The following is a 27695-nucleotide window of genomic DNA, read 5'->3' on the forward strand; positions in this document are numbered from 1 at the left end:
GCAGGGAAACCTCCAAGAAAAATTTTAGACGGCCGCACCCTATTCTACCACGTGGAAAAGTGATTTGGCAAATCTGACTGTTGGATATCTGGAGATCGGTCTAGCTTAGCCACATGTCAAATTTCAGCTTCAAATTCAATCATTACTGGCTTATCTAATGCCATCCCTCCCATGAATTACCAAGCACCATCTTGATAGTCCAGAATTTTCAATTCTTTGTTTTGCCATTTGACAAACTTGCATTGGTCTAAAAAGACGTTGGGCTCTACCTATCCACAAAATTTCAGCTCCATCTGAGTTGCCACATGGTAGAACTGAGTGGAGTCCTGCACTGATTCCATGTTTGGCTGCCCTGTACCAAAACCACCGACTTAAGAAAATTGTAAGAAAGGAAAACAGAAGTTTTTCAAGGCAATATTTCAGGAAAGTATCGCATTGCCACTTTTAACAATAAAAATAAAAGACAAAAAAAAAAAGTCCCTATCGCACAAAAGTGAAAAAATCAAAGGTTTCACCTATGACATTCCATGCATACAATGGATCATACAGATCTGGAGAAAATCAGTCAAAACTATTATAGATACATGTAGAAATCAGTGTCTAGGATTAAATATGATTGTGAAGAACAATGCCTTATCGTCAGGTTGGTGAAGTATGCTGAAGACTCCCATGGAGATTCACAGACTATTTTAGGAAGATTTATTCTAGCGCTTCCAGACTGAAACACCTCATTCTACTAGATGACTAGAGCTTTAAGTAGGTTCGACAGCTTTGACAGAATCGGTGCCTTTGGGGCCTTTTTGTATCATGGGGTCTCTATGCCAATAGAGTTACTGCTAGTCCCTTGGCAACTTCCTTTCCATCTTCCTCTTTCTTTAACAATATGCATTTTTCTATCAGAAAAAGAAGAGAATATTTTGGGAAGCCACCATTTGAGGAATGCCCAACAATTTCAGATTATCCCAGAGATTGGATCTGGTAGTATATCAACATCCCCAAGGCCACCATTAACCATCTGGTTGAGGTGGCCCTGGCTGACCCTTATCCTATAGACATTTGAAGCAGGCTGTGAAGCTCTTAAAAAGTTCCCCAATTCTGTTTGAACCGAATTATTGGAATTCAACTAAGCATCCAGTTCAGGACTAAAAAATATTGATTGAACTTGAGATCGTCGTCTCCTCTCAGACAAGACCCTTCATTCTCTTCCTATGAAATTAGAGCCACAACGAATCTCTGGCAAAGCAAAACAACATTTTGACAAATATTCATCAGACTCGATTTCACTTGTGAACTTGATATCTTTCTCACATTCAACCAATCCAAGCCCACTCAAGATAGTATGAGAATCATCTCTATCATAACTATCAGGGTGTTGCCATATGTGTCTAGGCACTCAGACCAGATTTAGTCAAAATTGGGGGGTGGGGGAAAGAGAAATGAAGGGGAAGAAAAAGAATAAGAAAAGGGAAAGAAGGGGAATAAGAAGAAAAAGAAGAACACAAACTGGAACGTGGTATATGTACCCAAAAGGGGGCATATTTTCGTCCTAATGTGTGCTTGCCTTGGGTGCCTGGCCACCGCTATGGCTCGACTTTGCACCACGGCAAAAATAGTCTTTACCAACAGGAATTGCAGTTGGTTCCAGCAAACTAGTTCCAAAATTGAACAGCAATAAAGTGAGAAATATGCAGACAAGCACTCCAACACAGTAACAGGCCTCCAGTGGCATAAAGTATCTTAAGGAAGTCTTGGCAATATTTACCTTCAAGTTTTGATTAATAGTGACATGCATACCCATGGCGGATTCATCGATAAGGCAAATCTGATAATCAATTTCAGCACAACAAACAAAGTTAAAAATTTTGACAATAGATGGATATACAACTTCAGAAAATCCAATATAGAGAAAGTAAAGGAAATCACAGGTGGCTTCTAAAAAGCTATGTCATCAGCTAATGCAAAACCAATGTATGGTTCTGCTTGTCTCGAGAATAAACTGGAACATGGATGAGCTACATTTGATTATTACACTAGTCGGTCCATCAGCTTTTTACAGCAGCCAGTGGGTTCTGCATGGCCAGCATCTAATGAAAGCAAACAAATTAAACAACATGGGGAAAAAAAAAGGAGAGTACGATGCATAAACTGCAAAAGAAATTCCATTAACTTAACAAGCTAGAGAGAGAGAGATACCATGAAAATCCAGCACTCCACAGTTCCCTGTAAACCTGGGACATTACATTTATGTCTTATGGTTAGAGAGCTTCTGGTGGACAGCCTGCTTTACAGAACAAAGAAGATAATCTAATAAGAAGCTTTGGAGTTAGTACAAAATCATTGCAGACCAACAAGAATAGGTTAACGTGTTGGACAATATACAGGGACAAGACATACATTTAATTTGTAATTCAAGTGGAACCAGCTGAACTAATCATATCTTCATGAATATTTGGTATGGATATCATAAAACATTGAAGTCGTGTTATTTGATAACAAAATGATCAAATATAAGGTAATTATGAAATTCAGAGAACCAGTCCTGACAGAAAAGGAAGTAGAAAAGAATTAATTTTTCTGCAACGAGAGAATAGGTATAGATGATACCTGTTTTCATGTAAACATCTTCTAGGAAAGCTTTATCAAAACCAATCCAATCTGGTTGACCTTGAAACCACAAGCAATAACATGCAAATTCACAAAAGATCAGTTTTCTAGTCTTTCAGCCTGTTATTTCGCCAACATAAGTTTCTCTGCAGAAGTTGTTGCCAATCACGAGTTCAAAAGCTTTCATGGCCTTGGGGAATCTCTTCATCCGGCCTTTAGAAATAGCTTGATTTAGAATATCAGCAGAAATCATATCTGGCTCAAGTCCGTTTACAGCCATCTCTTTCAATAGCAAGATAACCTCCCACAATTTGCCACTTCGAAACATGGATTTCAATAAGATATTGTATATGGTGATATTTGGCTTAAGCCGAGCCTCTACCATCTGGTCCCGCAGGAGGAGGGCAACTGATATCTTCCCTTTTTTACAGAGGCTACAGATAAAGGACCCATATGTAACCAAATCCGGCTGAATTCCCTGGTTGTACATATCCCTTAACAACTGTTCCACCATCCAATCATCTCCTTCATGCATGAAAGAATTTATAAGAATATTGTATGAAATTGTATCAGGAGAAGGTCCGCTGCTTTTAAGGTGCCTAAAAATCCGATATGCAGTTCCGACTAACCCTTCCTTGCAAAGGTTGTCCAAAAACACATTGTAAGTGACTATAGTAGGAGTAGGGCCATTGTAGATCATACTCTCCAAAAGCTCAAAACACTCGTTGAACTTCTGCATTTTACAGAAATATTGAATCAGACAAGTTGAACCAATTATATTAAGTGTGACGCCTTCACTTTCCATACGATCCAAGACCCTTTGCAGCATTGCAGAATCTCCCAGCTTGCAAGCCATGGCCATAATTGTATTAAAGGAAACCAAGTCAGGCCCATTATCAGCCCTTTCAAAGTGATCAAATAGCTCCAATGCTTCATCCACATTACCATCCTTACAGAATCCATTTAAAATTGTGTTATATGTCATGTGATTTGGTGTAAAACCATGTTCCATCATACTTTTTAACAGTAATAATGCTTCTCCTGATTTACCTTCGTTACATAAACAATGGAAATAGATGTTGTAAGTAGCAACATCCACTAAACAGCCCCTGGAGAAGAAAGCAAGCAAGAACTGAGTTGCAATCCCTGTTTTTCCTACTTTTAACAACCCCCCAGCCAAAGCAGTATAGGTGAATGGGTCAGGAGATAACCCTTTTCCATCAATAACACGAAGGAGCTCAAAAGCTTCTAAAATTCTATCTTTGTGACAAAGTGCACGAAGAATTATGTTGTATGTAACCAAATCTGGTTCACATCCTTCCTTTTCCATTCTATCCAATAGGAAGAAAGCCTCTTTGATCTTCCCATCATCACAAAGAAACTTAATGATGGTAGTGTAGGTGATGGCATTAGCTGTACACCCGTCCTTCTGCATCTCTTCTAAAACATGATAAGCTTCTTCCCATAGCCCTTCTCTGCTAAATCCGTGAACCAAAGCTGAATATGAGGACACATCATTAACAAGCCCCTTTTTCTTCAGAGAACAAAACAGTGCCAAAGCAGTATAAATCTGGCCAGACTTGCATAAAGCCCAAAGAATTGAATTATAACTGCACAAAGTAGGAAAAAAGCTCCCATCCAAAAGCACAGAGAGCACAAAATTTGCCTCGTTAACTTTTTGAGCTCTGCTGAGGCTAAAAATCAACATGTTTGAAGCGGTTTCGGTTGGAGAATACTCCAATTTCAACATCAGTATGAACACATAAAGAGAACCCATTAAATTCCCCAACTTGACAGACTTTTTCAATAACCTCGACAAAAGACTGAAAGATGGTATAAATCCATTTCTATACATCTCCTCTGTGAAATAAAATGCATATTGCAATGTCCCTAAAGAGAGTAATCCATTCAAGAGAGTATTATAAGTCAAGGCATTCGGAGGAGTACCAAATCCTCTCATTAGACCATACACTTCAACTAAATTTTGCATCGAGGCTTTTCTTGACTTTAGATAATAGTACATAAACGAATTACAATCATACACAGTTAGCTTCCCAGTTATCTGACTCATGAGATTTAAGGTGTGTAAAGCTTCTTTGTAAAAACCAGAAGCCGCATAATTCTGCATACCACGCTGCAATGTATAGTACAAATTTAGGTTTTGGTATGGGATTTCGCCGTTATTGTCAGGACTAATTCTTTCGTCTGGAAATTCTATGCTTTCAACAGAACACGACACGGAAAAGTTGAGTAACTGATAACAAGACCATGCCTTTCTGCAGATTCTATTTAAATGACTTGTCACGGAAGGGGCAGAGCAAGGCATGACTAAAGAAAAAGCAATATTTCTCGGTTCGCTTTGGGCGGTTCAGAAAATAAATTAATTCAAGCTCAATTCAACACAAACCCAGTCTGAAAAGTAGAACTATGTAAAGGAAGAAACCAAATTTCAAACCTGAATCAGAAAAGTAGAGAATGATCCTGTACCGGTTTCTAATTCAAGATACTTCTCCCACCAACAAACTGGGTTTAGCCGTTGAGGAGAAAAAAACCCCAGAACAGGCCGCCATTAAAGCTCAAAAGCCGTGCTCAGGAGGGCTTCAATGCACTGAATCCTTCAATGCCGTATCAAATTCTAACTTCCCAACTTGAAGATCTTTTCTCCTTCAGTCCTTCCTTCAGCTCTTAGCCACAACCCGAGACATGGCATGACTTCAGAGTTTAAGACTTTAGTGCAGAGTGCAGACCACAAAACCTGTAAAACCAATAAAACCTACACTGCCATCGCTTCGTGGCGAGATATGGTTTCCAAATTCCAATACGACTGTTGGATTTTGGGTTTGCAATTGTATGTGGGCGGATGGGCCTGGGCTAGGTATAACTAAAATCCATTATACAGATGACCTTTACTCATACCACTTCGTTGTACTTCAAGTTTTAAAGCTTTCAGGCTATGTTTGGAAGCCAAGAAAACAAAAAATTTCAACAAATTTTTAATTTAAGGAGAGAGACACGTAAATCAATTATTATCTTATTATGTTTTTCTATTTCTGTCCTCCAAACATAGCATCAATCTCTCACTTTGCATGCAAAGAGAGAGAGAGAGACCGACTGAACAATTGAATTGACATCAATTGATGTTGGTTTTTGGTTCAAAACCTGACCTATAGTGGGGCTGGTTCAACAGTTGAATAGAGAGATCATGTTTTGAATTAGTCATGGGTTGAATGCATCCCCCTTTATGTCCATGCGGTCACAACTTTTGGAAAAAGATCCTGTCAATCCGGGCAGCGTGCAGCACTTGTGCAGCGTCTGGGATTGAGCAGGCGCTTTGACTACCTTGCCCCTGCTTGGGCAGGGTGTTGGGCAGGGGGCAAGGTGGTAAAAACGCCTGTTCAATCCCAGGCGCTGCTCATTGCTGCACGCTGCCCAGATTGATAGGATCCAAGTCCACAACTTTCTTGGTGCATGATTTAAAATGGGTCAAAATAGGGCTTAAAATGGTTTGGGAATCGGCCATGGCTGAGGATCATAAAAAATAAGTGAGAATAGAGACTATGTTTGGATGCAAAGAAAAGAAAAAATTCAAAAAATTTTGAATCCAAAGATTGAGAGAGACACATGAATCATATTGATTTTGTCTTATTATGTTTTTTTTTTTTTAAGGGTTAAAGTCCAAACGTAGCTCGATAGAAAACCGGCTGACCGCTTAATACACCGGTTTGGTTTTGACATAAAGAAACCAGGCCAAGTATTTAATATTATAAGCGGTTCAGTTTCGGTTCTCACTTAGGCTGTCTATTTGTATAGTGGAACCGAACCGTTCACATTCACAGAGGATCCTCTTGTTCTGAGGAAGCGTTTTGTGGTTCTGTTTTGCCGTGGCAGGAGCTTCGCTTCTTCCACAAATGGCGAGTGTGGCAATCACGGCTGCTGCTTCAAGGGCCTTCTTCTGCAGAAACAGGAAGCCCTTGTTCTTCCTCTCTATAAGCCCTAATTTCACATTTGTACGCTGCAGCAACAACCACATCTTTTCTTCGCTGAAAACCCCAAGAAACGATTCTTCTTTATCTTTATCTATCAGATGCATTCAACCCGCTCAAGAAACGTTGGAAACAACGAGAAACGAAGATGTTTCCTCTGTTTGCGGACGCAATGTTGTTGACATTCTTGAAGAAAGAGGTCTCCTTGAGTCGATCACCAGCGAGAATCTTAGGTCAGCTTGTTCCAAACCGAAGGTCAGTCCTTTGAAGGTTTACTGTGGTTTTGACCCTACTGCTGAAAGCTTACACTTGGGAAACTTGCTTGGTATTATTGTACTATCTTGGTTTCAGAGATGCGGCCACAAAACTGTTGCTTTGATCGGTGGTGCAACAGGTAGGATTGGAGACCCATCTGGGAAAAGCTTAGAAAGACCAGAATTAGATATTGAAACATTAGAGAATAACACGGTAGGGATTATGAATACAGTTACTAGGATTTTAGGTAGAAAGACTTCGATTTCAACAATGGGTAGTGAGAAAAACCTGACCTCTGATATGGGTTTATGCGATTCTTTTGTAATTATGAATAATTTTGACTGGTGGAAGGACATCAGCTTATTGGATTTTCTGCGAAATGTTGGCCGGTTTGCAAGGGTGGGTGCGATGATGGCCAAGGAGAGTGTGAAGAAGAGGTTAGAATCTGAACAAGGAATGAGCTACACTGAGTTCACATACCAGTTGTTGCAGGGTTATGACTTTTTATATTTGTTTAAGAACGAGGGGGTTAATGTTCAAATAGGGGGGAGTGATCAGTGGGGAAACATAACTGCTGGGACTGAACTGATTCGGAAGATTCTTCGGTTAGAAGGAGCATATGGTTTGACATTTCCTCTTCTGTTGAAGAGTGATGGAACCAAATTTGGCAAGTCTGAAGATGGTGCTATCTGGTTGTCTCCCTTGACGTTGTCGCCTTATAAGTTCTATCAGTACTTCTTCTCAGTTCCTGATGTGGATGTGGTGAGGTTTCTCAAGATTCTTACTTTCCTGAGTATGGAGGAGATCAGGGAATTGGAAGAGCAGATGAAGACATCTGGATATGTACCCAATTCGGTTCAGAGGAGACTCGCGGAAGAAGTAACTCGTTTTGTCCATGGCGAAGAAGGACTGGTGGAGGCCTTGAAGGCTACTGAAGCATTGAGGCCTGGAGCTGAGACAAAGTTGGATTGGAAAACCATTGAAGGTATTGCTGGGGATGTTCCTTCATGTTCTTTGGCCTATGACCAAGTCTTGAATGCTTCTCTGGTTGATCTCTCTGTTTCCACTAGTTTGCTTGAGAGTAAGTCAGCTGCCCGCCGCCTTCTTAAGCAAGGTGGGCTTTACTTGAACAACAACAGAGTTGATGATGAGGGAAAGAAGATCGAGGCTGTTGATATTGTTGATGGGAAGGTGCTTCTTTTGTCTGCTGGGAAGAAGAACAAGATGATTATAAGGATACCTTGATTTCCTATATTAGCACGTTTTTCTATAAAAATGATGTCTGGACTATCTTATGTTTCTCAATTTTACTTTTTTGTTTCCAATACAAATTGTGTGTGTGTTTTTTTATAAATTTATTATTATTAGATCGAATGTGTTCAGGATCGTTGTGGATGGACAGGCCCCTTCATGCCCATGTAACACTTTTCAGATACAAAATATTTTTTCAAACCCAAACTTCTTTTGTGTATATTCCCTTTGCATAGAATTAACATTGCACTTGATGTGAAAATTAGCATATGAACATTTATGTTTCCATTCCAATCATCCAATGGCACTTGATCTACTTTATGGTTACAGGGAAATTGTTGGAGATGCTGGCTACTAAGTAGACTGTCATCCAGATGGGTAATTGAATTGAATGCACAAGTTATTTTTGAAACCGAACCTGATTTAGGTTGGAATCAAATCATTGGATGCAATTTTATTTCAGATGCCTTTTGTATCAAAACAGAGTAAACTTTAATCACTTTTAACTTTTAAGTTGTGGCTCCTCTGGCCAGGGTATGTATTCATATATTGAACTCCCAAATTCAAATTCCTATCATGACTAGAAATAGCATAGATCTATTACAATTTTTAAAAGTAAATAAATGACCAAAAAACCAATATAGCAACTTAGATTCACTTCTAGGCATAGGACTAACTGCAAAAGAAATAAATCTCTAACAACTCCAATTCTAACTGGGAGAACTTTAGTAATAAAGATAGAATAACTGAAAGGCCCCATGTAGTGGCCTAATGATGCAGGTCCAAGCACACGAAAGAAGAAGAAGAGCAGCCTTTGATTTTCGTTGGAGCCTTTTAGTCTTTGTGTCTTAGCTAGTAGGGTTAAAACAGTCTTTTTATTTTTATTTTCTTAGCTATGCCCCTCCACGATTTTAGAGGGATGAGTCTTTTATTTGTTTAAAACTTATACTCCTACTTAGAGTGTAAGTCTGATGTTTTTATGTTTTGTTATTAGGATTTCAGGTTAGGAGTCATTAGTCCTAATCTGACTAGGATTGGTTCTAGGATTTTGGACTGGGATTCCTAGTTCTAGTGTGATTATTTGTATGAGGCCTTTGGCCCTTTTTTTACTATAAATAGACAGATCGTGGGCATGCTCCCCCACTAACTCCTGCATAAAAATTTCTGCTGTTCAAAGCTTTATTGCTGCCTGCATGCTGCTGTTTCTGCTCCTCTGCGAGCTGCATCCTTGTGGACTCAAGGTGGTGAAGGGTGGGTTCTCCTGCGACTCCTTGCACTGGGAAGGTCAGGAGGTTTCTTCAAGTCTTCAAGTTGCTGCCAATATTCTTGCTCTACAGTAAGTACAGATCTGCGAGTTAATTTACAGATTTCCATCCAAACCTAAACTCCGTTAAACCTGCAACTCCTACTCCCACTAGGACTCCCTTATAACTCCAGATTTAGACCTCATTCCCCAACTCTACTTTCAGCCCACACTTCCCCATAACCCTCCCCACACTCGACCACAAACCTAACCTGTAGTTCCCCTTGTAACCCCTTCAATCCTTTCATCCCATAGGACCCTAAGGCCTGCCACTCCCTGCCACACGATTCTGCCCAACTGCAGAATTCTAAAATCCTTCAAAACCTTAGTATTTTTATATCATTAAGACCCTCTAGACCTGCATATTAAAACCCTATAAACCCTATTACCACTACTTAACCCTAACCCTAAATTTTGCCCTAATAACCTTAATCTGCCCATTCGGCCAACCCTTAGACAGAATCTGGTCCTAAGTGGAGTTATTTCACCTACGCTACATTACCTAAGGATGTACTTGACCAGGCTAGTAACCCATGGAATATGGGCCTGTTTAGGCTTTCTTGTTGCTCTTTTTTCATGTGAAGGGCCTGCTGCATTACCATTGCTAGGGTTTTGACTATAGGATAGGAGGTCTAGACCTGTACATAGACTGATGAATGCATTTATATAGAATAATTCTTTAGTATATTAGAGTTTCTCAAGGAACTTACTTGCATGCTCTGTGTAATATGATCCTTAAGCTCTACGACCCTAACATTATCTTGGTGGTTATGCACATGCTTATTGATCCGTTGATGTAGCTTTTAGTGGATTTTTAGTTGGGGGGATTAGGCCAACAGGTAGGTTTTTTTAAATATTATTTATTGTGCTTTAGATCATGAGTTGCAAGTGTGTAATTTGTTATGTATGATGTTTTGGGTCCCATTTATATCATGTGGGAATTCGAACAGAATGATTATGAGTTTATGACTACTCCACAGGGGTGCTCATTTGCTAATTTTATACTGTGACTTTCTTGCATGAATGCTTGAAGATAAAAATTGATGCTTTGATGACTATTTTTTTTTTTCTGCAAAACATTGGGTGGTGCAATGTATGATCAAACTCTCTCTCTCAATATCCAAATACAATGTACAAAAGAGTATTCACAATGGGTCCCAAACCTGACTGCACCTCTACTGGTTTATACTTTCTTATGGGTAAGTAGGAATTGGCTGATGGATTGCAGTTGCATCAAGCCTTCAATACGATTACCTTCAATGCTACAAGAAGAGTTACATGGGATGGGAGCTTTACGATTACCTTCAATGCTACAAGAAGAGTTACATGGGATGGGAGCTTTACGATTACCTTCAAGACTACAAGAAGAGTTACATGGGATGGGAGATTTTGATTTTGTGTCACATTGATTGTAGTCACTGGTAGTAAATCAAACATTAGCGATGCACTTGTCTAGAAGGGATGAAATCCCAGTTTTAATGTGTAACTTGGCCATTACTGAACAAATATAAGTCACTACCAACTAGGACTACTAACATTGACTTCTATATAAATAGTATGATCACTCCACCTATACATAGATGCATGCTCTGATTTGTATTTGAATTTGTTCATTAATCATTGTTCTAGTTACACCCGTTGGGAAAAATGGGATTTGTATTTGAATTTCAAACTCTACTTGTTGGGTCTTTAGCTCAAATTGGTAGAGCAGTTGGAACATGAGCATGTCTCAAGCATCTTCCAAGGGGATGGTGATTCGAATCCACCAAGGCCCTTTTATTCAACTATTCATAGCGTAATCATTTCTATGGTAACAGTGTTAAGAACTAGTTCCAGAACAGGTTTTTCAAACGCCTATTCTGTTCTGGAACTAGTTCTGGAACAAGTTTACCAAATGCTAATCTGGAGTAAGCTCGTATGTTTGTTGTAAATGGCATGGTATTACAACCTTCAAACTTGAAATGTTGTTTCATAGAAACATTTTCTTTGAGCTGCAGTCTATTTTCCTTTTTGTTTTTAAATCCCTTTTTTCATGGCTTTATGTACTACCTGGAAACTACAGTAAAATTCCTACTAAAATTATCCTAGTTGAGTGTGTGTGAATTCAAGAATAGATTGTACATGAGACAAACTTATCAAATTCTCATGGTGATTCTAAATTATCTTCTTATAGAAACAACATAGAATTATGATGGGCTACGGTTAAAAATGTGAAGGAGCATTAATAAGGCCTTCATGTGAAGAAGTTGGTGCTGATTAGGTTGAAACTCATCAAAATCCTTCTTGTATGGACTCCAGTTTAAGGAGGTGCAGGATGCCCTACTAAGAATTCATGCACATGAGGGGAGGCCAGAGCGGCAGCACGCCCGATTTCAGCCCAGCCTATACCTTCTGAATCTGTTTTCATGTAAGCTCCAACTTCTTGTTTAATTCATAATTGTTTAGACGCTCATACAAGTTTTATGTAAATAGGGATTTTTGACATTTGATGTACTTCTCAACTTATTCTATTTCCTGGATGAAACTGATTTTCTTGAATTGCCATCAAGGTTGTGGGTTGGGAATCTCTACTCTTTAAGGTGCCAATGTATGAATTCAATCGCTAGGGTTTGGTTGATATAACATTAAAACTTTACTTTCAGATTCTGATGAAAGAACTAGAAGCATGGAGTGAACTGGACAAACAGTTGGCAGTTCTTTTAATTGGTTGTTTTTGTTTTCTATTTCTTCTTTGCTGCCTTTAGTTTGACCTGGACATGAGATCTTAGGGAACCAGAGTAGCATACAAGCTCAAATCTATGCATTTATGATGTCTTGAGAAAACTCCCTCCCCGATCACCTTGATAATCCATACAGATAACTATAGTAATTACTTAATGAGTTGCTGAAATGTTGGTCTGTCCTTCCATTGGTTAGTTCAGAAGTTCACTCCTTGGTTGATTCTGACTACTTAAGCATGTATTTATTTCCCATTAGCCGTTAGTCACTTCATTAACCTAGAAAAAGGTTTAGGGAGAAAAAGGTGCTTCGAGCTTGGGAATCAGACCACAAATGGTTAATTGAATGAAACTATAGCTATAATAGAAAAAGCTTACTAAATAATGAGCCATGGTCAATGTAGATTAAAAAATCAGGTTGCTTTCATATGAGCTCCCCTTTCTAATGGACCACTCAAATTGATTAAAAAATCAGGTTGCATTCATATGAGCTCCCCTTTATAAGCTTCGGCAACAATTTATAGTGGAGAAAAAGGTGTTTAGTTGGCAGAGCACCTTCATAGTTGATTATAATTAGAAATTTTTTCATTCTACTGTTGTTTTAATCTCACTTTCCTTCATTTCATTTTGCAAACAACAGATAATTACACAATCATTGTCGATAGTAATTAGATATGTTTCCACTTCCCTTCATTTCAATTCGCTTAGCAACTAACAGAGCTAAGTAAACAGTCTTCAAGTAAGAGTCTTTTATTTTGATGCACAATGCAGCAATCTTCACAGTAGAGCCTGAATCTATCCTGTCAAACTCCAATTGACAAAAGTCTACGATCCAATCTTGTACCTAAGGAGAGCCAATTAGATCCTTCACATAAGTGTATTTTATTAGCAAATTAGCAAAATGGAATTGGATTGTGATTATTTCTCACAATTAGCCAAAATCTTTGCATATAGGGACATGTGTAAGCAGTTACATTGTGGGCCTTTATGTAGCATTTTTATGCCTTGCTAGCTGCTTTTGATATTATATAATCTCTTCCATTATTAAAGTAATTGATTATTTTTTAGAATATAATATTCTTATAACAATAATACATGATCAATATGGATTAAGCAATACGGTAAGAATGTCCATGAGCCATTAGTATGGAAGAGGGTATCTAAATTAAAGTTAGTCTGATAAAAAAAAAAGAATAATATAAAAGGAGGCAAATTGACAAAAAATATTTAGCTATGAAAGCAAGAGAGGATGAATGGTAGTCAATAGAAGAATGCTGCAGATGTATATGTTCAATAGGTCCCAACTTTCTGTTTGACTAAGAACCCATTTGACAGAAAAGCTCCACTCTTGCATTTGAGATCTCTGATGGGCTAAAGCTTTGCTTCACTTGAGTATCTTTTGTTTGTTTTTAATAGATCATTCAAACCTCTATCATTATAAAACCCCCTCATTGGAGAATGATATATACCATAATGTAAAGTGCAAAACTCAATGGACCTGCTTACTTGCTTTATCTGTTTTTCTTTCTGTTCTATATCTTCTTAATGATAATGGCAATTGGAATCCCTAGTGGACAAGTTGTTCTTATTTTTCATTATCTTTATAAATAAATAAGTAAACTTTTCAATCCATAGCTTGCGTTAATAGAATTTGTCCATAGTTTCTATGATTTTTTTTTTCTTTTTCTGTCAATAAGAAGTTGATTTTTCTCAACCTTTTCTTAAATGTTTATTTTTTTCATACAGTGATATTTTTTTAAGTTGAGATTTGTTAGATGATTAGATGCTAATGTGGACAATAGATGTAAATATTGTATATATAGTCAACTATATGGTGACAGCAAACCCCCTCCCAAAAAAAAAAGAAAGAAGGAAACATAACAATGAATTACGTAATCGGCATTGTAGAGATCTCTTTGTCTAAACATATTCACTAGTTAATATACCGAAACTTCATTTTGATATAGTTAAATGGGATAAAAACGCCTAATATATGCGCCCTCACATTCCTCTCTCATTTCTCCTCATTTAATGTGTCACCCACACAGTTCATCGAAATCCATTCTCCCCTTCTTCGACGTATATGAATCTGAATAATTATCACATCCAATTCGCTGCCCCCTCTGATTCCTCTAATAAGGGGGAGTGGATTCCAATTTGGGCAGTGTTTTCGGGCAGAGGGTAGGGTGGAGGGGATAACGATTTATATGAAGCCTACACACGTACATGTTGTTGCCCATCTCTCTTCCTAATTAAATATGTATGGAATCTCATAACTAATTTCTCTAGGGATTAATGATACAACTTCATAAGGAAAGTCTCATTATATGATCCCAATGACTATCATGTGGTAGATCAAATGTGGGCCCACTTCTTATGAACAAGTAAGTTCCATGGTAATTACTCCATTATGTTTTTTCCAATACCTGCTCCATTACCTATTTCTATAGGTAATTTCTAGGGAAAATATCTACCCCCTCCCTTCTAAGTTTGCCTAATATCAATCCAGTACCCAAGTTTTGAAAAATATCTATTCCCTCTTCTACTTTATAAAGATTGTATCAACCGTACCCCAAGTGACTAACTCTGTTAAAATAGCATATGAAAAAACGATATTACCCTCTTCTCTAACCTCAATTCTTTTTTCTCTCTTCTTCTGTGCCCTTCTTCAATTGGCCACGATCACCACCACTGTATCCACCACCACGACTGCCACCACGGCTGTATCCACCACCGCCACCCTCACGATGTCCATAACCACTGCCGCCCTCCCATAGCCGTCCAATCCGATGTTTACACCGAAGCTGCCTTCTCTCTCTCCCCTTCTCCTAGTAGCCTACCTGCGATCTATTATACAACCAGAGTCATCGAACCTTCTCCCTATTAGAAAATCCTTAAGCATCTGGGGCCTCTGTTCGATGGGAAATGACTGATTCCTCCGTCTTGAATCGGTTTCTGGAGTAGAAATTAAGGAAGCCATGGCTTTGGAAAACCAGAACAAACCTCTCTTAAAGCTACCAAAACGGTAATGGTGTTTTAAATCAGCCAGAATATGGAGCTGGGGAGAAGAACAAGAGGAGGAGTATGTAGAGAAGGCTGAGAGCCCAAGACGACTACCGATTTGGAGACTGGTCAGAATTGCAGGGAACATTTATGAAAGAGAGAGCATAAAACCTCCATCAATTCAGTTTCGAGGAGGGGCTTCAGAAGCTCTTTTTGCAAACATAGGAGCTTTAATGATCTGCAACAGAAAGCAAAGAGGACGAACAAACCTAAGAGAGAAGAGCTTCCAGAGAGTTAAGGTTTTAAAACTCTGCTTTTCTAGGTTTCCGTTTCTGGTTGCCTATTAAAACTCTTTCGATTCATATCTCCTTCTTCCTCCCCAAGTTTCTTAGGGGCTTTTTCAATCGTTTTTTTATAGGACGACTTTTTTAAACAAAGAAGAAGAAATAATCAGGAAAGCATGGTCTTTCACAAGATTTTTTCTATTGGGTTCGGTGAGTGGGTTCCATAAATGGGAGAAGAGAATGGGTATCAAAAAATGGGAAAAAGAGATGGGTTCGACTGGGTTGAGATTTTAGAAAACAAAAAAAAAAAAAAATCAGTTAGAAGGTGGGTTTCGGTTGGGGAAGAAGGAAAATGGGAGTGAAAAGATGGAGCTCGCGGTGGAGAAGAACCAAAGAAAGGAAACAGTAGGAGAATAGTATGCGGCTGCTGGTTAGTCGTGATTGGAGTAAAGAAAAATAAATGAATAAAGTGGAAAAGAAGGAGAAGAAGGAGAAGAAAAGGAGGAGAATCTCATTTTCTCCCTGGCTCAGGGGATCTCCGTCGAGTAGATCGCAGGTTGCATAGTAGATCTATATAGAACTTGAGCTTTTCTGATAGTATTGCTCAGTGTGGAAGCAGAATAAAAACTTCTAAGCGGTGGTGGTGGTGCTCTCGATGGTGCTGGCGGTGGAAGATGATCGGAGGCGGCAGTGGTGGCGATGATGGTGGTGTTAGCGGAAGAAGAGGAAACGGGAGAAGAAGACACGAAAGGAAATGTAGGAGAGGGCAAAATTGAAATAAAATTATATGAAGTGTATTTTGGGGTTTTAAAAATTTTATACATGCCATTTCATCACTTAATGGTTTTTTTAACAGTTAAGATATGGTTGATACAATCTTTATAAAATAGGAGAGAGGGTAAATATTTTTCAAAACTTGGGTACTAGATTGATATTAAGCAAACTTAGACGTGAGGGGATAGATATTTTCCCTAATTTCTATTATTGATCGACAACTTCTTTTTTCACGAATACCATATTCTAGATTATAGATTCATAACTTCACTCAAACAAGAAAAATGAAACATCAAATTATTTGATTTTTATTCATAAATATTTACGATATGCTCCTTATGGTAACTGGGTTCATGAATTATGATTACCAAACAGAATGAGTTGCAAGGTACATCATATCGGTCAAAATTTCATGATTATCTTATCCCATGCAAACTTTTACTCATAAATATTCACGATATGCACCCTTTAGGTAGTCTTGAATCTTTCAATGGTTTATTTTACCCCTTAAAAAAGACTCTTTGGGCTTAAATCTAAGAATTTCAGTTCTTGGGACAGACATTAGTGTCAGTCTTTCTTTCATGGAAAATAATATTTAGTTATCTAAATCAAAGTCTATATCAGGATAGGAAAAACTCATTTGAACAACACAGCCTTGGAAAGCTTGTCAAAGCGGCTCATCTTCATTGTACCACATGGAACTATCATATGGCTATTTTGGAGTTCCATAGATAGAATATGGTCCTAATTCAATCAAATACCCTTCTGTGTATTGCCATGCATCTCTACGTGTATTCATGAATATTTACAGTACTTTGACCATTATTTTGCACTTTCCCGTAGTCCTAACATTTGAAAATTTCTGTTTGGGTCAAAGTTTTGCATGTGAACAAAGCACCTAACTCCCCCCAACATCCCAATTAAGGCCAGATTTGGTATGATTTTTATTTAAATTTCAGATTAATTTCACGAAATAGTCAACAAATATATTTGTTCAAGAAATTGAAATTGTTTTGATTGTATCAATGATCAATCTGAAAATTTTCAAGGATGAGAAATCCATTTGGTAGTTTAATTTCTAAGAAAAGATTTTTTATATTTCTTTAAGTTGGTAGAGGATAGTGGTGGTGGAAGCATGGTAGTAGTGAGACAATTAGAAAAAGAATAACGGTGGTGTTTTATTTGATGGGTTTCATTCAATATTTCAAAGAGACGTGCCAAACGGCGTCTAAGGCAACATCTAGGACAGGAAAAACACCTAACTCCCCCCCGTCCCACGTCCCACGTCCCACGTCCCACGTCCCAATTAAGAAAACGGTTTTTATGACATTGATTTCTGCCAAACCAAACATAGTTCTAGACATTTGGTCCGGAAAACGGTAGATAGAAAACTAAGCAAAGGTCCATGCTCTCATAGTCTCATATCATGTTTCAATTGAAATGGAATTGCGCAAGTGATGACAAAATTAAACATTTAAAAAAAAAAAAAAAAAGAAATAGAAATGAATGGCTAAAAACACATGGAATATATTAATAAATCAAGAGAGTTTATATAATTGAATTTGAATAATTTCATAATTTAGATCATTTTTTTAGATATTCATACAGTTAAAATTAACGCGTCATTGTTTTATATGGTAAAACTTGGTGGCGGTCTAGAATTCCTCTAGATCTATTTGTTTAGAAAACCTTTTGCTTAAATTATACCCTTTTTTTTTTCCACCTCCAATATGGGAATATGATAAAGCTTTCCTCAGATTATCTATATATTTGGGGTAGCTAGGAGTTTACCTGATATTTAGTTAGTGGATGAGGATTGGAACCATCAAATTAAATCATATAAAAATATGCCTGGACCCAGCCTAAATAATATCTTTCATTCTAAGGAGGGAGATCAATCCCTGTTATAAGGCACTACTACTGGGAAATTTATTCAATTCTCTCAAGTGTGGTGCACTATCTTGTGCAGTGCACAATACTTAAGAATCCAATCATTCATCCAACGCTTGAGAGGATAAAAAGATGTCACTGTTCATGTTTTTACGATTGAATTCTTAAATGTGGTGTACTAGTAAGGAAAAATGAAAATCCCAAGCACTAGCACTAGCACTAGCACTAGCACCCCTTAAATATGATTCATATGGGAATTTAAACAAAGCACCCAAAAAGCGTCTCTCTCTCTCCAAAAATTATAAAAGGGGTGTTGTTCTTTGTGCCGCAGCGCAGGCTGCGCCCAAGGACATGGGGGTGGGCGCAATGACCACCCTGCCCCTCTGCACAGGCTGCTCATGTACCTGGGCGCAGGCTGCGTCCAGGGACATGGGGGTGGGTGCAATGACCACCTTGCCCCTCTGCACAGGCTGCCCATGTACCTAGACGCAACCTGCGCTGTGGCACAAAGAACATTCACTCATTATAAAATTCCTTTCTTTTAGTGGAACTCCTTTGACATGTATTCATCAGCAAAGAAGAAAAAGCAGTGTATTCCCTATGTCTTATGCGGTCATCAGTCATCACTTCTCCATTCTACATTTTCCCATTATTTTTATCAAAAAAAAAAAGAAAAAAACATTTTCCCATTATTTGATTTTGATCCATTTTGACCTCTCCCTCACTCTCACACACACATACTATATATAACCCTACAAGGTGCCATGAAAATTTGAAGCATATTGTGTATCCTCCTAGCTAGCTAGCTAGCTAGTTCCTTCCACACACTAGCTTGTTGCCTTTAATCAAGTCATTATAGTCACCAGAGAAGAAGATTAATGGAAGATAAACTAAAATTGGCAGTCGGCATAGCAGGTATACTCTTCTAGCTAGCTTGATGTTTGTTTATTTTCTTAATTAACCTGTGGCCATCAGCTTAATAAATTAACTAATTAATTAATGTATGAAATGTGTATGTTTTGCAGGCAATGTCATTTCTGTGCTACTTTATGCATCTCCAATGTAATGAAAGATCGACTGGTTAATTTCCACTAGCTAACTGTGCTTATCTTGTTGATCAGTTTGATCCAATTAATATTTGCAGATCGATTACTCATGTTTGTTTTAATTTAATTAATCTCTTTCTTGTTCATGACAGATTAACTTTTAAAAGGGTGATAAGGAAGAGAAGCACGGAGGAATTTTCGTGTATCCCATACGTTGTGACTCTATTGACAGTTGAATTGTACTTTTGGTATGGGTTACCTATTGTGAGCAACAAATGGGAAAATATCACGGTAGCCACTATTTGTGGTGTAGCCGTACTTCTTCAGTTCTCCTTCGTTCTCATTTATATTTGGTTTGCTTCACCAAAGAGAAAGGCATGCAATAGCTACCTACCTCCTCATCCAACTCGATCCATCTCCCACTTAATTAATTACCTCTCTAAAACCAATTAATTAAAATTTAAATAATTAATCTCTGTTTGAAAGTGCAGAGAATGGTTATTTTGATGGTGGTGGGTGTGATGATGGTGGTCTCCATCATCATATTAGTCTCAACATTTGCACTGCATGACCATCATCACCGCAAGCTTTTTGTCGGGAGCATTGGACTCGTGGTTGCTATTGGGATGTATGGTGCTCCATTGGTTGTCGTGGTTGGTTCTCTCTCTCTTTCTATCTTTACCCCTTAAGTTAATTAATTAATTAATTAATTAATTAATAGTGGCTTAGCATCTATCATATACTATATTTAATGCAAGGTGCTTACTTTCTTTTTCGTATCTACATGCAACTTGATTTCAACACAGATCTTCTACGGCGTGTTGTCTTGTCCTATCTGTGCTGCACAGACACAGGACTGCGTGCAATGACCGCCATACCCCTACTCGGGCAAGGTGCTCGGGCAGGGGTAAGGTGGTCAATGCGCACCGCCTTGTGTCTGTGCAGCACGGCAGGACGGGCAGCCGATGCCATAGAAGATCTGGATCCACTGTGTGCAATGACCGCCATACTCCTACTCGGGCAGGGGTAAGGTGGTCAATGCACACCGCCTTGTGTCTACGTAGCACGACAGGACGGGCAACCGGTGCCATAGAAGATCTGGATCCACCTCTCTCTCTCTCTCTCTCTCTCTTATGTGTAGAAAATAACCCACAACTGGACAATTGCAGAAGCAAGTGATACAGACAAAGAGTGTGGAATTCATGCCATTCTACTTATCTTTATTCTCATTCCTCAACAGTTCATGCTGGGGGCCATATGGACTATTGGGTCATGATCTTTTCATTGCGGTAAATTAAGCAACTTGGACATAATTAGGTTATTATTATTGATCTTTAATTATATATTTTTTTTAGTTTGTAATAAGCCCAAAATGAATACTCAATTAATGTTCTATGCATGCATGCAGCTCCCAAATCTCTTGGGTTGGCCCTTAAGCGTCTGCCAACTTGTGTTGTACTGCATCTACCGTAAACAGGAAATTCACCAAGAACCAAGTCATGATGATACAGATCTTGAGAAAAATATTGCCAAGGAAAACGTACTGTTCCAGAAACCAGTGATTAACAAAGAATCATTCTCCCTTTAATTAATTATCCAGGTACACAAGTTACAGATAGGGTTGCATAACTAATAAGGACCCTCTCCAGGTGATAGGGTTGACTCTTGAACTGAACCATAAAATATCATTTTCTGTGCTTTTACAGGGGAAAGTAAGAAGACCAATCAGAACAAGTACTGAAGAGGAGAAGGGCTTAAAGTTTTAGTGTATTTCAATTTTTTTTGAAATATAAAAATAACAGTCTTAAGTCTGTAATGTTAGTATCAAAAGAAACTGCTGTTTGTGTCGTTTTCTTTCTTTCCTTTTTTTTTTTTATATATATATATCTTATAAATTCCATCTCCCTATCTTTGTTACTTTACAGAACAAAAAAATTGATGTTACACGCAATGAATCCATGCAAAAGGCAATATAAGCTCTTCTAGATTTGTCTTCAAGTTATTCAAGACTTGGAATGGGTGAAGTTCTTGGAGACTTCAAAATACATAATGATATAAAATTTAATTCAATATTCAACTAACTATATAAGGAGTGATGAACCAAATTACTATCGACTAGTGAGAGGATGACATGTGAAAAACATTAGATTTGAGACCGACCTGAGCTGATCATCCATCCAACTCATAATACCTGTCAAATGTTGGGCCAACCCGATTTGAATTAAGCCGACCATCAAATTATCCATCCAGGTCATCATACCAGTCAGATGACGGGCCAACCCGATCTGACTTGAGCCGACCCTCAGATCATCCATCTAGCTCATTACAATTATCAGATTCTAGGCCGACCCGATGCCAAACCGACCTGAGCCAACAATCAAGCTAAAGACAGAATTACTTCACCCACATCATGCATCTTGCATGACCCAAGGTCATGCCTTTCGTATGACTCTTTGTGACAGGTATCCACACTAGAAGACCTCCACCTGTACAAATTAGAGATCAGAACAACGGTCTAGCACCGATGAAAGGCCTACACCGATCTATCATCCAAACTCTATAAATATCAACTCCAAGCCCAGGTAAAAAGGGGGGAGACTTGACTTCACATTTTCTCTACTTGAGATTATCTATTGCAAGATGGTCTAACTTAGGCATCGGAGTTATTCCGCCGGATCAGGCCGACACTCCTTAGCCTTTTATGTTCTTCTGTGCAGGTCAGCTCGGCCACAGAAGAGTTCGAATCAAATTTTGCCACAACAAGGAGCATGGCGCTTACATATTTAAAGGAAAATAAACTCTAATTTCAAGTCTCTACTCACACTAATCCTAAGGCAGAGATCAATTACAAAGAAAGAGAATAGCCCCAATAGGAAGTTAATTATAATGACTGGAAAATAGAAAATAAGTAGCCAATATATCCCCAAGCACCCATCATATATATCCTTGGAGACAAAAGTAGTGATAGATAAGAAAGCAAATCCATGAAATAGCTTAGGCCAAATTACTGAAATCTACCTCTATTTCGTGCCTGCTATATAGTACCATACACCAGTTCCTCACCAAAGATTTTTACAGAAGACAATAATACAAATTTAAAGACCATGTCCCCAACAGCACAACACAAACCGTAGCAGACAACCTCAATAACAATTGACCACCTTTTATTCATTTATAATTTTCGAATTCCAAAGAATTCATAACCAATGAAAGTATACTAAGGCAGCGTTTGGTATGCATTCTTGGAATGCACTCTAAGTCGATTTCGTATTCTCGGATGATAAAAAATAGTTGTTTTTATTGTCCATGAATGCATACCAAACACAGCCTAAGCATTTACAATATTTATCTGTGTGGCCATGAGATAATACTCCAATATTGTGGTATCTTCTTTTTTTTTTTTGGTGGGTGAGAGAGTGAATGAAAATATATTTAATGAAGCTTAGAATTTCTTCCCCCCACCCAAAAAAATAAATAAATAAATAAAAAGAGAAAAGATCGAGTAAAAAAAAAATAATAATAATTAAATATAAAAAAAATTAAACTCCATAACAAAAACAACGGTCTATCCCTACAATCCAAACAAGCTGAAAAGACACCGAAGAGTAAACAAAAGGACAAAGACTGTCCAAACCAGTTTTACACTTGGGCTTACCCTAGACAACCTAGCCGACTGAGAAGGAGAAGCATAGGAAGATCAAAAAGATCCCACCTCTTCTAACCACTATCTACTTGTGGGCCTGTGACATCTTTATTCACTCCAATGCAACTGGAAATAAGGTTTTAAGGTTTCTTTGTTCATCAATATATTGTCAAATAACGAAGTAGGTTCCCCAAGGCAGTTAGAAGTAGGGGTGTAAATGAATAGTCAAAATCCGTTTCTATATCCATATTCATATCTGTTTAGTTCTATCTCAATCCGTCCGAAAGCTAAACAGATGCGGATACGAATAGGCTATAACTATCCAAAAAGTTATATTTACATGTAAATGGATAAAATATCCATTATGTATCTGTGTCCGTATCCGTTTAGCACTCTCTGAATCCATCCGAAAGCTAATTGGATGCAAATGCGGATAGACCACTATACGAGCCAAATCCCATCCGATTACAGCCCTAGCTACAAGACAACACCTTCTAAAGGAAGTTCTTAAAAATTCTTGCTAGATATGGATATAGGGTACTCCAAAATGTACCGGCTGAGTCCAAATGTGACAACCGCCAAAACCATTTTGACTAAAAATTATATTTTCTTTTAAAAAAAAAAACCTCAATACACATTTACAAAATTGATCAGATTTGGACTGTTGGCTAGCTTAATTTACTAAAGGGTCTTAGTGATACCTTTTAAATCATTATCAAAAGTTGTCATTATCTTACACATTTTTCAAGTACATACGAGTAATTTGGAAGGCATCCCAAGATAAATGAGACCTTATCATCTAGGTTGGCATGAGAGTTACTTTGGATGGTGGTTCCTAATGCGGGATGGACCAAAGCAGTCTAGTTTCAGTTCAGCGCATTCCCAAAAAATCTTTCACTTCTTGTAGGTGTTTTGTTGATGTCCTTCCAACGGCAGATCAACTCATCAAAAGGACACTCCAAGTGAAAAGGGCTTATTGTAATTCAGCCTTTTTAAATATCATCATGTCATCAACAAAAATCAAAGAGATATCGAAAGAGGCTTCATCGAGGGATTAGCTGGATTCTCTGATCCACGAACAACTTATTAAGTAATCCCGTAAGGCCTTTCATAACTAGGGTAAAAAGTTGCAAAGACATTGCATCCTCTTGCCTAATGCCCATTCCAGTAGCAAAGTAGCTATCAGGGCTACCATTAACAAGAATAGAGAATAGTGATTCAATGCAGCTCTTCACCCACAATGTAAACGTACTTCCCAAGAATTGAACACCCATGTAGGTCATTAATTTAAAGAGAAAATCCTAATTGAGAGAGTCATAGGCTTTATGGAGGTCAATTTTAGGATTGCAGAAGGGGGAGTTTGGGTGATACACCTAACAACGTCATGGCACACAAAAATGTTATCCCTATAGAATTACAAGTCCGCCTCCACCATGAAAATAAGGGCATATTATCTATTCTAGCTACATCCTACTGAAAGCAAAATCTGCCACAAGGTGGGCCGAACAACATCCTGTCTAGGAGCCCAATTATAACTACTCATAACGAAACTATCACATAAAGTCAAGCAATCCAATACAAAATGACTGATAACCCAATATACCAAAGAATCACATTAATCCTTCACTATAGGGTGAAGAGTCAGCCACCATCCTGGGGTCTTTGATTTCTGACCCTTATAGGACGAAGTCGATAATGCCCCTACCCCTTGCACGATACCCTCTGAACACCATCCGTATGCATCCGTCAAGGTATATCATTCTTCCTTGACCGTGGGTTTGGGAAAATTCAATCCGTAAATTTCGAAATGTAAATCGGTCTAGTCCTGGGTATTCGATCTGATTTCTAATTGAATTGCTTCCGGTCCTAAGGGGTCAGGACTAGAAACATCATGGTTCTCTAATTGATTACAAACTTGAGATTCAAAGAATCATTTAGTGAGATAGTTTCGGTTCTTAATTGATTCCAAATAGTATTACAGTGTGCAAAATTTTAAGACCTTTTCTTAAGCCTACAAATAATCAAATATTTACTTTACAAAAAAAAAAAAACCAAATATTCAGAAAGGGTGAAAAGTAAAAACCATCTATTTTTTTAATGCCCTTTCACTTTCACTTCCTAAATCTGGGGTGTTATCTCGGGATTGTGCTCACCTTTTAGGAGCCCTAGAAGGAGGGAGCAGATGGAGGCTTAGTAGATGGGGAAGTTCATTTCAAGGAAGTTCTAATAGGATACATTGTCAAGCTAGCATTTTCCTTATTAAAGAAAGGAATCTAAGGGATCACAGATTATTTCCCATGCTCGAACTGTTTGATTATATTTTCTATCGTCCCATATAGCACTAAGCACTTTAGGATGTCAAACAGTGCGATTCTGATTCGGTGCATATTTTGCAAGGTAGAAATCAAAATCGCACTGGATAAGAATCATTCAAAATCAGAATCGTTTTATATGCTATGCGGTTTTAGAGGTTTCTATTCAGTTTTCGTTATCCGATTTAAATGCGATTTATAATACCGGTTTCACTTTTGTACCCTTGAATTTTATTTTCCATATCCTTATTATGTGGGAGAAATTATATTGTTTCATACACATCTAACTAGGCAAAGTTCATTTAGACTTAGACATGCTAGTCGCAATGATAATTTTAAGTGATTACTCAAGTCCGCAAAGTACCGCAAGAGAAACCAACCTGAGAACATCACCAATCTATATCCCACTCAATTCATTAACAAAGTCCACCAAGACATGCTCGTACTAACATGTTCGTACTAAAACCTTCCGCCCTTCATGAATTTGGCACTCAAATTGAAATTCAAAAAAATCTCAGTAAGGAGTCCTAATATTTTTGAGTGCTTAACAACATTCTTTAACAAAAGAATGTTCATACTAGGTTTCTATTCAGTTAACCGACGGTTTTCCAATTTTGAATTGAACCGAACCAGTAATAGAACCACATTTTTTTTATACGGTACAATTCAGTTCGATAGTAAATGAGCAGTTTTGGTTCCGACAAACGGTTTCGATTCCATTTTGACACCCTTAAAGCACTCTCTAAATAATATTCTTCATAAGAAACACCCACCCATGAGGCGTTTCAGCTGGTAAGCACATCTCTCTCTTTCTCTCCAATTAAACTCCCTTCTTTTAATCCTTACCTCAGAATCCTGATCAATGTTGTGGGACATGTTTAGTGGAACTCCTTTTACATCTCCTCATGATCTCACAAAGAACAAAATTTTGTTGGATTCCTTATGTCTAGTGCGGCCTTGCGTTCTCCATTGTATATTCTCCCTTTTTTTTTTTTTTTTTTGATGGGAGGGGTTACTATATGATCAACCCATACACTATTTATAGCCCTACAAGTTGCCATGAGGATTTGAAACATTAACTAGTTCTTAGCTAGTTTCCCCACACTCCTTACCCATCAGGTAATTTATAAGGATCAGGATCCTCTAATATCGATAGGGTGACGGTGCACATCCGACAGCACAGTAGAGGCCAGTGGAAGAATGGAAAAAAAAATACAATTGGTACTAGGCATAGCAGGTATGTTCTTGGTTGTTTTATATCTCTTTTTCTTATTAATTAGAGAACCATATTTGTATAATAAAACTGAACTCTAATACATGATATATATATATATGTCTTGTATGTCTCACTGCAGGCAATGTCACTTCTGTGCTACTTTATTCAGCTCCAATGTAATTAAAGACTACTGGTTTCATTCCACTGCACTTACCTTCTTGATTAATTTCGATCCATTTTAATTTCCAGATTCTTGTAACTTATAAAAATACATGTTTGTTTATATTTTTTCTTGTTCATGACAGATTAACTTTTAAAAGGGTCACGAGGAAGCGAAGCACTGAGGAATTTTCCGGTGTCCCTTACTTTATTACTCTTTTGGGAGCTCTATTGTACCTGTGGTACGGGTTGCCTGTTGTGAGCTACAAGTGGGAAAATATCACAGTAATCACTATTTGTGGTGTTGGAGTAATTTTAGAGTCCGCTTATGTTCTTATTTATATTTGGTTTGCTTCTTCAAGGAGAAAGGCAAGCTCCCCTCCAACACTCCCATTTAACTTAATTTTCTTCATTTCTCTGTGTACATTTAAGCATTGATTAAAAAAAAAAAATTGTGCATCATATCAAAAGGGCAGAAAAGTAAAATTATAAAATTATTTGATATTTTGAGAAGTGTACCTCTACATCGCTGACGCTCATAACAGTCTAAAATAGAAGATGTTCTTCTCTTTTTGTCACTAAAGTTGTGAATTAAGAAGTTGTAATCTTCTTTGTTAAAAAAAAAAAAAAAAAAAGGATTTTATCATTTTGTCGCTGTCAAGGGTTGTCAAAGTCTTGCGCTTTTTTCCAAATTTATATGTGAAGTGACAAGAATCTATTCTCTTTGAAAACATAAGATTTTATACCACCTGTGGTTACAATAAGATTTTCCTAAAACAGAATGTTGGTTATATATTTCAAAATGCAGAGAATATTGGCGATTTTGATGGTGGTGGTTGTGATCATAGTGGTCTCTATCACCACATTAGTCTCGACATTTGCTTTGCATGATCACCATCACCGGAAGCTTTTTGTAGGGAGTATCGGAGTCGTGGTTGCGGTAGGGATGTATAGTTCTCCATTGATTGTTATGGTTGGTGCTCTTTCTCTTCTTATTGTTCATTTCATTTCAATAACAAAATTAATGTCACATCAACAGGAATATGTGATTTTGAAATATATAAAGGGTGCATCTTGTTGTCACCAAGTGAACTAAGAAGTTGTAATTTTATTTTTTTTCTTCTTATTTTATTCTTAAAAATTATTTAATATAAGGATACTTTTATCATTTTGTATACACAATATGACAACTTTTGAATATTACATAATGATAAGATTTTCTTTTCTTTTTATTTTTTTGTTGGGTAGAACCTTT

General features: G+C 37.7%; 4 protein-coding genes across 5 annotated transcripts; 3 read left to right on the plus strand and 1 right to left on the minus strand.

The window, feature by feature from the left end:
* Window positions 1–2256: 2256 nt before the first annotated feature.
* LOC122653207 (pentatricopeptide repeat-containing protein At5g16640, mitochondrial-like) lies at window positions 2257–5321 on the minus strand. Its single transcript, XM_043847156.1, has 2 exons — window positions 2605–5321; window positions 2257–2278 (listed from the first exon to the last, which is right to left on the minus strand). The coding sequence occupies exon 1, from the start codon at window positions 4928–4930 to the stop codon at window positions 2720–2722; it is 2211 nt and encodes a 736-aa protein (XP_043703091.1). The 5' UTR covers window positions 4931–5321; the 3' UTR covers window positions 2257–2278; window positions 2605–2719.
* Window positions 5322–6449: 1128 nt separating this feature from the next.
* On the plus strand, window positions 6450–8147 carry LOC122653210 (tyrosine--tRNA ligase, chloroplastic/mitochondrial). Of its 2 annotated transcripts, XM_043847159.1 has the most exons (2): window positions 6450–6968; window positions 7017–8147. In XM_043847159.1, exons 1-2 carry the CDS (start codon window positions 6513–6515, stop codon window positions 8085–8087), a joined length of 1527 nt encoding a protein of 508 aa, XP_043703094.1. In that variant the 5' UTR covers window positions 6450–6512; the 3' UTR covers window positions 8088–8147. The 2 variants fall into 2 exon arrangements, with proteins under 2 accessions (XP_043703094.1, XP_043703093.1); XM_043847158.1 differs by having other exon boundaries at window positions 6450–8147.
* A 10795-nt stretch (window positions 8148–18942) lies between these two features.
* LOC122651219 (bidirectional sugar transporter SWEET3b-like) lies at window positions 18943–20698 on the plus strand. The gene is made up of 6 exons (XM_043844525.1): window positions 18943–18979; window positions 19090–19126; window positions 19263–19485; window positions 19602–19763; window positions 20280–20399; window positions 20519–20698. Exons 1-6 carry the CDS (start codon window positions 18943–18945, stop codon window positions 20696–20698), a joined length of 759 nt encoding a protein of 252 aa, XP_043700460.1.
* A 5564-nt stretch (window positions 20699–26262) lies between these two features.
* Window positions 26263–26878, plus strand: LOC122651220 (bidirectional sugar transporter SWEET3-like). The gene is made up of 3 exons (XM_043844526.1): window positions 26263–26302; window positions 26421–26457; window positions 26587–26878. Exons 1-3 carry the CDS (start codon window positions 26266–26268, stop codon window positions 26876–26878), a joined length of 366 nt encoding a protein of 121 aa, XP_043700461.1. The 5' UTR covers window positions 26263–26265.
* Window positions 26879–27695: the final 817 nt, after the last annotated feature.

Source organism: Telopea speciosissima, chromosome 2, assembly GCF_018873765.1.
Source record: "Telopea speciosissima isolate NSW1024214 ecotype Mountain lineage chromosome 2, Tspe_v1, whole genome shotgun sequence".
Taxonomy (NCBI): Eukaryota; Viridiplantae; Streptophyta; class Magnoliopsida; order Proteales; family Proteaceae; genus Telopea; species Telopea speciosissima.